The sequence below is a fragment of the Schistocerca serialis genome, chromosome 2 (assembly GCF_023864345.2).
Source record: "Schistocerca serialis cubense isolate TAMUIC-IGC-003099 chromosome 2, iqSchSeri2.2, whole genome shotgun sequence".
Lineage (NCBI taxonomy): Eukaryota > Metazoa > Arthropoda > Insecta > Orthoptera > Acrididae > Schistocerca > Schistocerca serialis.
In genome coordinates, this window is record NC_064639.1 from 929,527,326 (window position 1) to 929,541,852 (window position 14,527).

At 39.7% G+C, this 14,527-nt stretch overlaps 1 protein-coding gene across 1 annotated transcript in view; it reads left to right on the forward strand.

Moving 5' to 3' along the window:
• Nucleotides 1-2,948: 2,948 nt before the first annotated feature.
• LOC126458304 (esterase E4-like) overlaps nt 2,949-14,527 on the forward strand; it is a 43,038-nt gene continuing 31,459 nt past the window's right edge. The window contains exons 1-2 of the mRNA XM_050095250.1: nt 2,949-3,207; nt 13,034-13,162. Of these exons, the coding sequence (XP_049951207.1) occupies nt 2,983-3,207; nt 13,034-13,162 (354 nt within the window). The 5' untranslated portion in view covers nt 2,949-2,982. The remainder of the gene's footprint in view (nt 3,208-13,033; nt 13,163-14,527) is intronic.

Genomic DNA, 14,527 nt, shown 5'->3' on the forward strand with positions numbered 1-14,527 from the left:
AAGAGGAGTTTGTGGCACAGCTTGACAAGAAGAAGGGATCGGTTGGTAGGACATGTTCTGAGGCATCAAGGGATCACCAATTTAGTATTGGAGGGCAGCGTGGAGGGTAAAAATCGTAGAGGGAGACCAAGAGACGAATACACTAAACAGTTTTAGAATTATGTAGGCTGCAGTACATATTGGGAGATGAAGAAGCTTGCACAGGATAGGGTAGCATGGAGAGCTGCATCAAACCAGTCTCAGGACTGAAGACCACCACAACAACAACAACATGACGTGGGCTACCAATATATGATGATGGAAGAATATATGATGCCGTTGGTATTAGTCATTCCATCTACGATACCAACAATAGTATCAAGCAAATGAATGTATTCCTCAGCTCGAAGTTTCGTTTGATTGTACCTGATGTATCGTAATCGCTCACTTTCAATTTTCGCATACATATCAACGATATATTGATGAAACAGCTGGTGACATCGGAGAATATTATTGTCTTCATTGGTACGAATCAGCAACCGAAATGCGTAGAAGTTCATCGCGCTCACTTTCTTGCAGATTTCTGCACATGCAAAGTAAAAATATAATTAAGGACAAAAGAAATTAATCGTGCATAAAATAAAATATTAGGTAATGATATGTGTAGATTGTACCTGGTGCTGTATTTCTTTGTTTGATATTTAAATGATATCCATCTTCACCTTCCCAAAATATCAATGGATATTGCAAAGCTTCGTAATAGCGATGACTGTCTTCAATCGTATGCACTATGTTATCTCTGCGTTGGATTCGTATATCTCGACGTTCAAATGCGTCGCCAACCATAACAACTGCAACTTCATTAGTGGTCGGTGCATTATATCGGCCCGCGTGCTGCCCAGATGGTACTTTGTCTGCTTTGATGGCGATCGTATAGTTGTCGTTTTGCAGTCTGTTTGAAACGGTATTGAACAACTGGACCAACTGGTTGTGATTCTGTAAAAACGGTTCTAAAATACCCACAATTTCTCGCTCCTCCAACTGCTCGATATGGTTGCACTGGCAGCGTGCGTTTATTTGCTGCTCCTCATCACCCATGAAGTAGATTTGCAGAAATTTTGAATCGGTGTCAGGCATCGGCATTAAAGAACCAATTTGACGATACACTTGGCCCTGAATCTTAAACGTTGATTGAAAATTGCGACCATCCTCATTCTGAACGATTTTTGTTGCTCCAAATGATGCCATTTGAAAGCACGAATTGAATTTGCGAATTTTACGCAAAAACAATTTGATTGAGATGTAGCTCCAGCCAATAGTGTTTTCAATGGTTCTGGCGGCGAATTCAATGGTGGCAATACAACTTTGCCACACGCGCACCAGAAACCGGCCGATTCACCTTTGTATTTGAGTGCATGACAGTGTTGGCATTGTTTGTTCATAGCACCGATTACAATTTGTGAATGTGACGAATAGTCGATGTACGACTCATATTCAAACGCAAGGCCAAGAAGTGATGCACGTGCTAATGCGCGATACACTTGCAAACGTTGTTCACGTGTTCTGAATGTGTCGGTGACTCGTTGAAGGGTCAGACTTTGTCTCAATGCATTAACTCGAAGGCGTTCGTTGGGTTGCTCTTGACTTTCATTAGCACGTCTGACTGCAGCCTGGTTTCTTAAATTTTCATTGTCTGTCAATTGATCTTCTGCCGATCTATTTACCCGATGGTTCTGGACTAATTTTGAATTCCGAGTCCGTCGATCAATATTTCCTCCTCGTCCACGAAGGCGTGGCATTGTTTTATGTACGTAACTTATATGTGAATATAATACACTTAATATTCACTGAAATGCGACACCTGAAATATCAAAAGACACCGTACAAAAAAATTAAAATGTAGAAAAATAAGCGAAATCCAATGCACGTAACTTATATCTGAATATTATACGCTCAATATTGCACACAAAAATCCAACGCCACCTACCGTGGTGATTTAAGAATGTAAATTTTCCATGCCCCCACTTGAATGGAAACACAAAAAGTCATTCAAGTCGATCCAGCCGTTAGGCTGCAGTATAGATAAATAACCTAGATATCGACTGCAGCGCCATCTGCCGGGCTGATTTGTGAATCTAAACCCTCCAGGGCGCCACCCAAACGCATACAAAAAAATTCATTAAAATCGGTCCAGCCGTTTAGGAGTAGTTCAGTGACATACACACGTACAGTAGAATTATATATATAAAGATGTATATCATAATCGTGCACAGAGACTATCTCGTTGAATTATAGTTTATGTTTTTTAATAGAAGGTCGATGTTCTGTTTGTAACATTAACTGAAATAACTGTAACTGGTGAAAAGGGCTTCGCCTAAAAGCAGTTAAAAAAAATCATACAGCATTGTCAGTAGGCGAAGATTACTTACACTGCGGGATAAAGCTTATCCAGCATTTGTAGCATGACTGTGGATACTCATTATGCAACTAAACTAAAGAATACGCTTACAAAATACCAAAAAATAGTAAATAATGTGACGTGTTAGAGTAGAGGATTCTGACGTCTTCTACATCTACTCTGCGTTTGAGCAAGCACACTTGTTTGCGAATGTGTGTAGTGGGCGCGCGCGCGCAAGGGGGGGGGGAGGGGGGGAGGGGGGAGAGAGAGAGAGAGAGAGAGAGAGAGAGAGAGAGAGAGAGAATCTAATAGATAGGCCAACACTGATTGCAGAGACCAAGAGACCAATCAGTAGCCGTATTTGGTGTTTTTCAGATAACCTCTCGAGAAGCCAGTGTCACAGAGGTGTTCCTGTGTATGACGGGACCGGAAAGCTACGGGCTAACAAGGGGAGTACCACTCTGTGTGTGTGTGTGTGTGTGTGTGTGTGTGTGTGTGGAGCAGGTTTGGCCAAGTGCGCGCTGCCTTCCCAGAAGCAGCCAGTTGGCGTGCGTGCTGCTACATAAGCGGCTCCTTCCTGCTCGTGCCGTCAGTTCCCTCCAGACATGAAAAGAGGAGTGCTGGCGGTTCTGTTTTGCGCCGTGGCGCTCGCCGCAGCAAGCAGGGGCAGGACAAAGGGGGCGTCGACGTTAGCGTCTGAATTTCCCGAGGTGCAGACGCCGCTGGGGCGCCTGAGGGGAAGTGTGCTGCAGTCCCTGGACGGGCGAACGATATACTCCTTCCGAGGAGTGCGTTACGCGCAGCCTCCGACTGGGAATCTACGCTTCAAGGTACGCCAGTAGCTGAGCTCAGGTGGTGATGGTATCAACCGAATAAAAATAATCGATTTAGTTGGTTGCTGCACAACAATCGACACATTTGACTACTCGAAAACAATCGGCTCATTCGGTTTGTATTTCACGTATCGATGTTGAATTATTTAGTAATTCTTTCGAGTAAAACTAGTGTATGAGAAGAACTGAATGAAACCAGCGGATTCAGTTGTTTGTAGTTTGAACTTGGCATGTTCAGTTCTAAGCGGAAACAATTGATTGTTTTACAAGGGGACTTCGCGGCAATCGTTTTTTTTTTTTTAATTTTTTAAATGTATGGAATTGTAGGTGAAATTCACAGCTCAAATATCAATCACTAAAGCAGTTCGATGCGACTGTCAAAAATTCTCTATAAAATCGACATCGATTTACTCCGACTTTAATTCACTAATGGTAGGCCAATTGGTGGGCGTCGTGGGAGACTAGTAATCGCTGGCTTAAATGTTGCTATGGTCATGATTCTTTCTCTTTTTCTTTCCATTCGAATAACTACGGCATTTAAATAAAAAAAATTCATCAAATATACAATAATTAACACATACCATTTTTATAAAAAATGAATGTGTCCATATTTCTAATTACACATAGCTCACGAAATTCCAGTTTTCATTGTAAATATGAATTCTTAATTACCAACCTTTTAATAAAAGATTGTTAATTTTTTATATATATATATATATATATATATATATATATATATATATATATATATATATATATATATATATATATATATATATATATATAGTGTCTGTAAAGGACACTATTTTGATCCAGAAGGTGCTTAGAATTAGGACACAAAGAAGTTACAGACACTGGTTGCGAGTGGGCATTGATTTAAATCAATGGGGAGGGTTGAAAATTTGAGCCAGACGAGGATTCGAACCAAGACCAAGGTCTTCTGCTTACTAGGCAGATGCACAATCATTGTATTATCGGACACAGTGGTCAGGGCAACTGCACGCATGGCCCTAGCACACCACCTACACCCCCTCCCAGACACAAATTCGCAACAGATTCACACACTAAGAATGTAGTGCCCCTTCCCTTCAGTACTTGCGGCATTTCATCAATTCCCATTAGAGTTTGAGCCTGGTGCACATCCGCAATGAAGAGATCATTGTCCGATCAAAATCATCACAGCAAACTTGAACATCTTTGCACAGTTACTATTTTTGAAATAGGCTAGTTCTACATTTTCCTCTTGTTCACACTCAAAATATCTTTTTATAACTGACAATTAGTTTTGTTAGGAGCACCAGTGCAAACTTTCCACAGAAGGAGCAAGCGTGAAGCATATGTAGGCCTACTTCTTTGATGCAATGTGTGTTTCATAAAAAATGACACAAAGTCCTTGAAACCTTTGAAGGTAGTAAGTGTAGGGTACTCGAGGATGGACATAGTTTGTGGATGCTGTGGTGAGATGCTCCTCATTTAGCTCGACAAAATGTACTCTGATGGGCTACTAGGCGCAGCTGGCATAAACACGGAGTGTGAACTGGCTGCAGAGTAGTCAGGCAGAGGGATAAAAACTTGTGGGGCTGAGGGATACCAGCAGAGGCACATAACTCGCAGAAACGAGGTAGTGCCATGATGGCAGTACACTGTTTTCACCACTGCTTACACCTGTGGCAGGGTGGCTGGCAGTGCAGTGTACTGTGGTGGCTGATGGAGGCATTTGAAAACAACCCGGCTTTTGTTTGATCTTCAGTGAAAGTGTTGTTAGCAGGCAGTAACTGTGGCAACCCGTGCTACACAACTGGCTGACATCTCGGAGATGACATGGCATTTGATGGAAAGAGGTGCACTTGTGGGCCTTGGAATGGTTGCTGTGACAACAGAGGGAACATTGGCTGAAGGCAGGCGGCTCAGATGCAGATGTGACAAGTGGCTCAGAAGAGAACATGTAAGAGCAAGCCTGAAAAATCTGCAGACAGGTTGGCTGTGGGTGGGCTGGCTGCAGGCAGGCTGTCTGTGAGCCAGTGGGTGTGCGGGTGTGCCAGGGTGGGGGAGGTTGAAGGGACTGGTAGATGTGCCAGTTGCAGAGGAGCCAACTGCGGATGTGCTGAATGGTGACCGTGCATGATCCCTAGGGTGCACAAGTCCCAAGATAGTTCAGGGTAATCACCTTCTATAAGATCTCTTTACTGTTCAGTGAAATATTGGCAATTTCATTTTATTTCCAATTGGTCTTTGCTAAGTATGTTTCCTATTCGTTTTCTTCTGGAACAAAGTGGTACAAACAAATTATGTTGTTTGCTCTTCTAAGCAAATTTTACTAATGTGTGATCTCTATCATTGCTTACCGTCATTCCCACTGAAGAATTATTCTTTAGCTTTTGCCCTACTTCTGTATTAAAAAAATCTCCCATCAGCATCTTGTAATATCATTTTTAGTCATTTACCAGTTTCTGTAGCTCCTCATAAGGTATTCTACCTCCTCATCATCGTATGAGCACATTGGTACTTAGCCACCATGTGACATCTTTCTCTTATTTATAAACAAGTTTTGCTGTTCTGTTTGAGATTCAGTAAACATAAGTGAAATTATTTTTAATTTTATTATTTATTACAAAGCCTTTGCTTGGATTTCCTCTCTGTTGTTTCTCTGTAATAAAAAATCATTTGTTGGTTCTACTTAGTCTTTATTTTTTGCCTAACTTCTGATAAATGTACTATCGGCCTATTCTATTTGACATTGATTCCTCTTTCAACTCCACTAGCCTGTATTCGAATCCTTTTTTGCAATTGTTATTTATTTTCACATGATGACTGGAGAAAATGCTAAACAACTATTTACAACAAATATATATGGTAGAGCACTTGCCAACAAAAGTCAAAGGTCTTGAGTTTGAGTCTCAGTCTGGCACAAAGTTTTAATCTGCCAGAATGTTTCAACAAGTGTGTACATTTCTGCACAGATGCATGCAATCTAAAATTTGTAATGGGTTCATAGCCCAAAGTTTGTAATGGGTGCATAGCCCTAGGCCCAGCTTTAAAATTCAATCAGAAGCTTGTGCAAATAAACTGCGAAAGTCTTACACTGCCTGTCTGAATGCTCTGAAGGAACATTCAAATGTTATGTGATGTACTGTTTGCTGCTCTTCACTGCTGTCACATTTCCATCACCATTGGTGCAGCAATGCTTCATATATGCTGTGGTCAGTTCTGATCCTATTCATAATGCACCAGTTTCATTGGGGTAGATGAAAACCTGCTGATTGCTTCCTGGGAGTTTCAATACGTTGGTGATGCTTCAAGGAAGTTTCCTTCTGCCACTGATTATTCCAGGCATCTCATCATCATCATCATCATTTAAGACTGATTATGCCTTTCAGTGTTCAGCCTGGAGCATAGTCCCCTTATAAAATTCCTCCGTGATCCCCTATTCAGTGCTAACATTGGTGCCTCTTCTGATGTTAAGCCTATTACTTCAAAATCATTCTTATCCGAATCCAGGTACCTTCTCCTTGGTCTACCCCGACTCCTCCTACCCTCTACTGCTGAACCCATGAGTCTCTTGGGTAACCTTGCTTCTCCCATGCGTGTAACATGACCCCACCATCTAAGCCTGTTCGCCCTGACTGCTACATCTATAGAGTTCATTCCCAGGTTTTCTCTGATTTCCTCATTGTGGACACCCTCCTGCCATTGTTCCCATCTACTAGCACCTGCAATCATCCTAGCTACTTTCATATCCGTAACCTCAACCTTATTGATAAGGTAACCTGAATACACCCAGCTTTTGGTCCCATACAACAAAGTCGGTCGAAAGATTGAATGGTGCGCAGATAACTTAGTCTTTGTACTGACTTCCTTCTTGCAGAAGAGAGTAGAGCATAGCGGAGTACTCACTGCATTAGCTTTGTTACACCTTGCTTCCAGTTCTTTCACTATGTCGCCATCCTGTGAGAATATGCATCCTAAGTACTTGAAACCGTCCACCTGTTCTCACTTTGTTCCTCCTATTTGGAACTCAATCCGTTTATATCTCTTTCCCACTGACATTACTTTCGTTTTGGAGATGCTAATCTTCATACCATAGTCCTTACATTTCTGATCTAGCTCTGAAATATTACTTTGCAAACTTTCAATCAAATCTGCCATCACAACTAAGTCATCCACAAATGCGAGACTGCTTATTTTGTGTTCACATATCTTAATCTCACCCAGCCAGTCTATTGTTTTCAACATATGATCCATAAATTATATGAACAACAGTGGACACAGGTTGCAGCCTTGTCTTACCCCTGAAACTACTCTGAACCATGAACTCAACTTACTGTCAACTCTAACTGCTGCCTGACTATCTATGTAAAGACCTTTAATTGTTGCAAAAGTTTGCCTCCTATTCCAAAATCTCATAGAACAGACAATAACTTCCTCCTAGGAACCCAGTCATATGACTTTTCTAGATCTATAAAGCATAGATACAATTCCCTGTTCCACTCTTAACACTTCTCCATTATTTGCCGTAAGCTAAAGATCTGGTCCTGACAACCTCTAAGAGGCCTAAACCCACACTGATTTTCATCCAATTTGTCCTCAACTAATACTCGCACTTTCCTTTCAACAATACCTGAGAAGATTTTACCCACAACGCTGATTAAAGAGATACCTCTGTAGATGTTACAATCTTTTCTGTTTCCATGTTTAAAGATTGGTGTGATTACTGCTTTCGTCCAGTCTGATGGAACCTGTCCCAACTCCCACGCTATTTCAGTTATCCTGTGTAGCCATTTAAGACCTGACATTCCATTGTATTTGATGAGTTCTGACGTAATTTCATCCACCCCAGCCGCTTTACTGCACTGCAATCTATTGACCATTTTCTCCACTTCCTCAAATGTGATCCTATTTCCATCATCATTCCTATCCTATTGTACATTGAAATCTGAAACATTACTGATCGTATTTTCACCTACATTGAGCAACTCTTCAAAATATTCCCTCCATCTGCCCAAGGCATCAACACGATTCACCAGCAGTTTTCCTGACCTGTCCAAAATACTTGTCATTTCCTTCTTATCTCCCTTTTGAAGACTGCTAATTACACTCCAGAATGGTTTTCCAGCAGCTTGACCCAAAGTCTCCAACCTGTTTCCAAAGTCTTCCCAAGATTCCTTCTTGGATGCTGCAATTATCTCTTTGGCTTTGTTTCTTTCTTCAACGTAACTTTTTCTGTCTACTTGAGTTCAAGTATGTAGCCATTTTTGATACGCCTTATTTTTCCTTTTACAGGCTGCGTTGACTGTGTCATTCCACCAAGCTGTTTGCTTCATCCTACCTTTACACACTACTGTTCCAAGACATCCTTTAGCCACTTCTAGTACTGTGTCCCTGTACTTTGTCCATTCCTTTTCCAATGACTGCAATTGACTACATTCAACTAACTGGTACCTTTCTGAGATCTCTGTTATGTACTTGTGCCTGATTTCCTTATCCTGAAGTTTCTCCACTCTTATCCTCCTACATATGGACCTGACCTTCTGCACTTTCGGCCTCACAATCCCAATTTCACTGCAGATTAAATAGTGATCAGTGTCATCAAAGAATCCCCTGAATACACATGTCTCCCTCACAGCCTTCCTGAATTCCTGATCTGTTATTATATAGTCAATGACAGAGCTGGTTCCCCTGCCTTCCCAAGTATACCAGTGAATGTTCTTATGTTTAAAAAAGGAGTTTGTGATTACGAAGCCCATACTGCCACAGAAATCCAAGAGTTGTTTCCCGGTCCTTTTGGCCTCAATATCCTCTCCAAATTTACCCACAACCTTTTCATACCCTTTTGTTCAATTTCCAATCCTGGCATTAAAATCACCCGTGAGCAGAACACTGTCATTGTCCTTTACTCTAACAACTACATCACTGAGTGCGTCATAAAAACTATCCATCTTATCTTGCTCTGTCCCTTTACAATGCAAATATATACTGACACAATCTTAATTTTCTTGCTAGACACTGTCAAATCTATCCACATCAGTCGTACATTTATGTACCTTATTGCAACTATTGCAACTATGCTGGGTTCCATTTCTTTCCTGATGTAAAGACCTACACCCCATTGTGCTATTCCTGCTTTGAGTCGTGACAGGTAGACCTTGTATTCTCCCACTTCCTCTTCTTTCTCACCCCTTACCCAAATGTCACTAACAGCTAAAACATCCAACCCCATCTTACTTGCATCCTCTGCCAGCTCTACCTTCTTCCCAGAGTAGCTCCCATTGATAATAATAGCTCCCCATCTCGTTACCATTCATTTGCCAAGTCGTATCTTAGGAGTCCCTGGTTTGTCAATTAGAGGTGGGACTCTGTCACCTCCAAAGGTACGAGGCATTTTGCTCTGATTGTTGACAGCATTATATTTAAAGTACCAGGGAAGCAGGTTGATAGCCTTACTTGCCCTGCGTCCCATTGAGTTTTATCCCTAACAGTTGAGGGACGAACCAGTGGATTTGGTAGTCTTTGCTGTCAGGCATCTTGCAAGTTGAAATGTCTGTCCTACAAGCTGATTGCTGTGCACCATAATGGTTTTATAGACTTCAGTCGTTGGGTTTCTGACAATGAAAGTTCTGATGAACTGGTAATTGTGGGTTGTTTTTTATTCTTATCCACATGTTCAGCAATGATGGTTGTCTTCTTATGAATGGTTGTGGAATATTACCAAGAATTGGTCACCAATGTGTGTTTGTATGAAAAGTGCATCCTGTGATGTGGTGCATTGCTTGTGTCTTACTATTTTCTGGGAGCACTGTTTAGCCAGATGAAACAGCAGTATTCTGCAACTTAGTATGAAAGAGCTAAGGCTGATGATCTGAGGACTGTTTCACTGTCACCCCGGGTGATTCATGTTAACTTCTGGAGCATATTATTCTTAGTTTTGATTTCATAGTCCTGAGATGAATTTTGTATGTCAAAGACATGTGTAGGATCATATCTAGATATTTTGGAGTGTTGAAATATTGAAGAGTCTTGTAAGGTACTCATGCTGTGGTGTGAGGCAATCTGTTTGGGTGGAAATGAAGAACACACATCTTATGCTGCAATCACAATGTAGACACTTTTATTGTGAAAAAAAAAAAAAAAAGTGTCTAGTCTGTGATTGCAGTGCATGAAATGTGTTCTTCATTTCCATTGGAGAGGGTGTTCAGAGCGAGTTATTTTTAAAGTATCCACCCAACATATCTGGGTCTGTTGTTAATGTTCCATCAGCCTCCATAAAGCTTCCATCCTGAGTCAACAAAGCAATATAACTGATGTAAATAAATTTCCTGGATTTCATTCATGGAAGATTGTATGTAAACAAATAAAAAGGAATTGAGCCAAAACACCTTGTAAGACACCATCATTTATTTTGTAAACTCTACTTTTAGAATTCTCTGAGGAACCTGCAACTGAGGAAATTTTGCCAGTTACAGTGGTAAGTTTCTGATATAGAATGACAATAAATTTGGTAGGAGTCTGTCATGTAGGATGGTATCATAGGCTGCAGTTAGATCTAAGATGACCATCATGTTTCTCTTCTTCTTCTCAAAGCCGTTTTTGATATGAGCTGCTATTGTTAGCACCTTTGGTCACATCCTCTTCCTGAACTAAGCCTAGCTAGCTCTATAGGGACATGTTTGTTGATGTCTGAACAGATTCTGTCAAGGGCGAGTCTCTACAGGAGCTTGAACATGACACTAAGGAGAGCAATGGGGCATTAGTCTTCAACTATTGAGGAATCTTTCATAAGTCTGTCTAAAATGATTCCTCTCTGGTCTCTGAGTGAGCAAAGATACCCAGAGAGGTCCTTCTAAGGAACCTCAAGTTCTGCAATTTATTGTCCCCAAAGCAATTGTTTCATTTTGCCCAACTTCATGTTGCAATAATCACAATATTATTTCACCAGAGTTAGTGTATTAATCTACCAGGAGTTAGCAAGTGGCATTATCAGATGAAATTTGCAAGTGAGGAATATAGGAGGAGGAGGTGCAGTGGCTTTTTTCCGAAGTGGCTGTTTTCCTCTTGAAACACACATTTAAAGTACTTTGGAAATAATTACCATATTATCAGTTTGAGTAGATTAGCACTAGTCATAAATTTATCATCAGTATAATTTACGGAAGTTGACAGTGGTGCCTGTTAACATATAACTTGATTCATTGGGCAACTCTGAAGGCTCTCTCTCATGATGGGATTTATGGAACATGATGTCTGAAGGAATGAATGCTGCAGGCCTTCAGGTAACCCAGTACATTGTACACTAGCCTGCCAGGCCTTGAAGGGTTTTAGAACATTTGAAACTTTTCAGAGTTATAGAATTATTCCCACACCAGTCTCAAGTGGTTTTAATCCTAAGCACCTTGAATCTAATGACCAGTACATGTGATGACCATGTGACAGCAGGCTTCCAAGTCTTGAGCTGATATTGCCATTTGGTGGTCGGTCAGTCTCTGTGTGACTTGTAAATAATTCAGTACCACAGGGTTGCATAAATTGACCTAGCACACTGTCTGCAATGCCAGTTGGTAATATTTTAGTATTTCATGTTCCAGTTCACCCAGGCACAGTTGCTTCATATTTAATTTCAGATATGGAGTTTCTTTAATTAATATGGTATAAAAGTTTTGCCTGCTCATGATTCTTTGCTGGCAACAATCTGAATGAAATTGAGAATACATAAATGTATTGTTGTTTTATTTTCCTCTCTTTATCATGGATCTTTCTGTGTACTAAATAACAGCATGATCCATTTCATAATCTGGCATAATGCATGGAATAATAATGTACACACGATCCCTTGCTACATCAAAAAATGTACGAGAAAATCCTCTATTAATATTTTTCATTTAATAATAGTTGAACATAATTCCTGAATAAACTTTTCAAGGTCAGCCTGTTTAGATGACAAAAAGGACAGCTTTAGTAACCAGGTCCTAACAGAATTATGCCTTTTAAATCTTCATAAGGTTTCATATATTTTAAACAACTAGTTACAACAGTTTGTAGTGTCTGACATAACCTTGAGGACAAAACTGGTATAATTAAACAAATATTAAAGCATGTAAGATATAGCTAAAGAGAAATTCAGCAGCACTGGGACAGTAACAGATGCATTTCACTGTGCTTTTCAGAGACAGTGTGTAAGCTAACGAAAATTTCCAGTTTTAATATTATTATCATGTTTATAATTATATATAATTCAGCTCAGTGGACTGTCAGATTTAAACCAAAAGGTTCTTAGAGTTTATTCTGTAACTTTTCACTTCTTTCACCTCTGGTTATTATTTGTTGATATGAAAGACGCCAAGTTGTGCCATTCCTTGGAGTTCACATTAAACTGTCGATCCCCTTATATTTGGGTGTATAAATCATTCAAAGGTTGGAGGAAGACAAAACATACCACCTCAAACAGGACTGTGCCCTAGTAAAGCTGTGTGGTGGTCAAACAAACCTTCAGATCTCTCCCACTCTCTGTCTCATTCTTTTCTTTTTAGGCATCAATATCCAATCTTCTATACGTCTATAAAATATCTTCAACAAGTCAGAGGTAGTGTAGTTCATTTAACTCTCACACTAAAAACTAAAACAACCATGATTTTTTTGTCATTTTATGACAGCCATGATTGCTACATTTGTTAAAAATAATTTTCATTTGTAAACATAATCATATTTGAATTCATACATCACTGATTGTATCATTTGGTCCTCTTTAGAAATTAATAACACTAAACAGATAAAACATAGACAAGCAAAATAAAGGTTGAGGATAATTTATCACATTTATCTGAATTTTTAGCCTCCAGTGCCACTGAACCCATGGGATGGTGTAACAGATGCCACAAAGGATGGAGCAAGATGTCCTGAGAGAGAGAACACCAATGAAACCTCTGAAGACTGTTTGTTTCTCAACGTATACACTACAAAGGTAAGTAAAACTATATCTGTGATAGAAAATTGCTACCTGCTGTAGAAAATATGTAACAATAACATGTTAAAGAAAGTTTTTGTTGCAACATGTTTCATTAATTCAGATGCAAACATTGAATCACTAATTCCATAATGATGGATTCCTGTCTCCGTTATAGGATATGTTCTGATAAATGTTGGTCTACGTATTGAACTAACACCAATTGCTAACACAGGACCAGTGAAGCTGGACACAAAAACATTCAGCATTCGGAGCTAGAAGGTATTTCACAACCTCAGCCAGTAAGAAAAAGAAAGTAAAAAGAAAGAGGTGTATGAGATACATAAATGAAAAACTTACTGAAGCCTTAGGTTAAGGGGGCTGAAGAAAAATGAACTTCAAGGCCTTTTCTGCACTTCATATTACTCCTAATCCAACAATTTGAATGCCATTTCATATTATAAACTATCTGTATTTATTGTCAGGGACTATTTCATCCACCTTTTGTGTCAATCAGAGGAGTATCAATGGGTGTGATAGACAGGCTGGTCAGAAACAGTCTGAAAATCTTGTAGAGTGTTTCACAGGAGGTTGTGCTGAGAAAAAATAGTTAAGAAAAAAAATTTGATACTTGTGGCATTTTAGAGTTATTTAGCATTGAAGTTAGCCAATCACACTGTTACATGCACAAATTCAAGTGGCCTGCAACAGACAGTGTCGCCAAACATGTTCTTTGTTTAGTTCCAACAGCCGAAGAAGAGAGTGATACAAGAATTGGACATAATAATGATTGAACCTGAGGCAAAGACTGAACAGCCTTGTGTACTATCATCTCTGCTACGAGAACAACTGACACTAATAGTATGCAGCAGGCTGCTTGAATTTGTGCACACAGTGACCTGATTGACTAACTTGAATGCTAAATAACTCAGAAACGTTACAATGTATTAATATTTTTCTTAACAATTATTTCTCAGAAAAACCTCCCCTGTAATACTCTTAAAAGCTTTTCAGACTGATTCTGATCACCCTGTATTTTCCTGCTGGGGTTATGTGGGCTCTGATCTAATTACTCACCTAACTAGTTCCTCATGTAACATATATCTCCAATTTTGAGCAAACTTTTAGTATTTACACATTAAATGTCTAATGCAAATTGTATTGCTTTTAGCTGTTGTTTTAGGGGTAAGAGTTTTTCTTGTATGGAATGACAGCTGATTGTACATCCATTTCTGTTTCTTTCACTTTTCAAACTGCAGTGATAGTTGGTTGTGTTTTTATTCAGGTGGAACTAAATAGTGCAACACTTCTGAAGACTAATTTAAATATCATGCTGAGAGATTTAATAGGCATAATCGCAACTGTAGTTGAAAGCAGCTGACT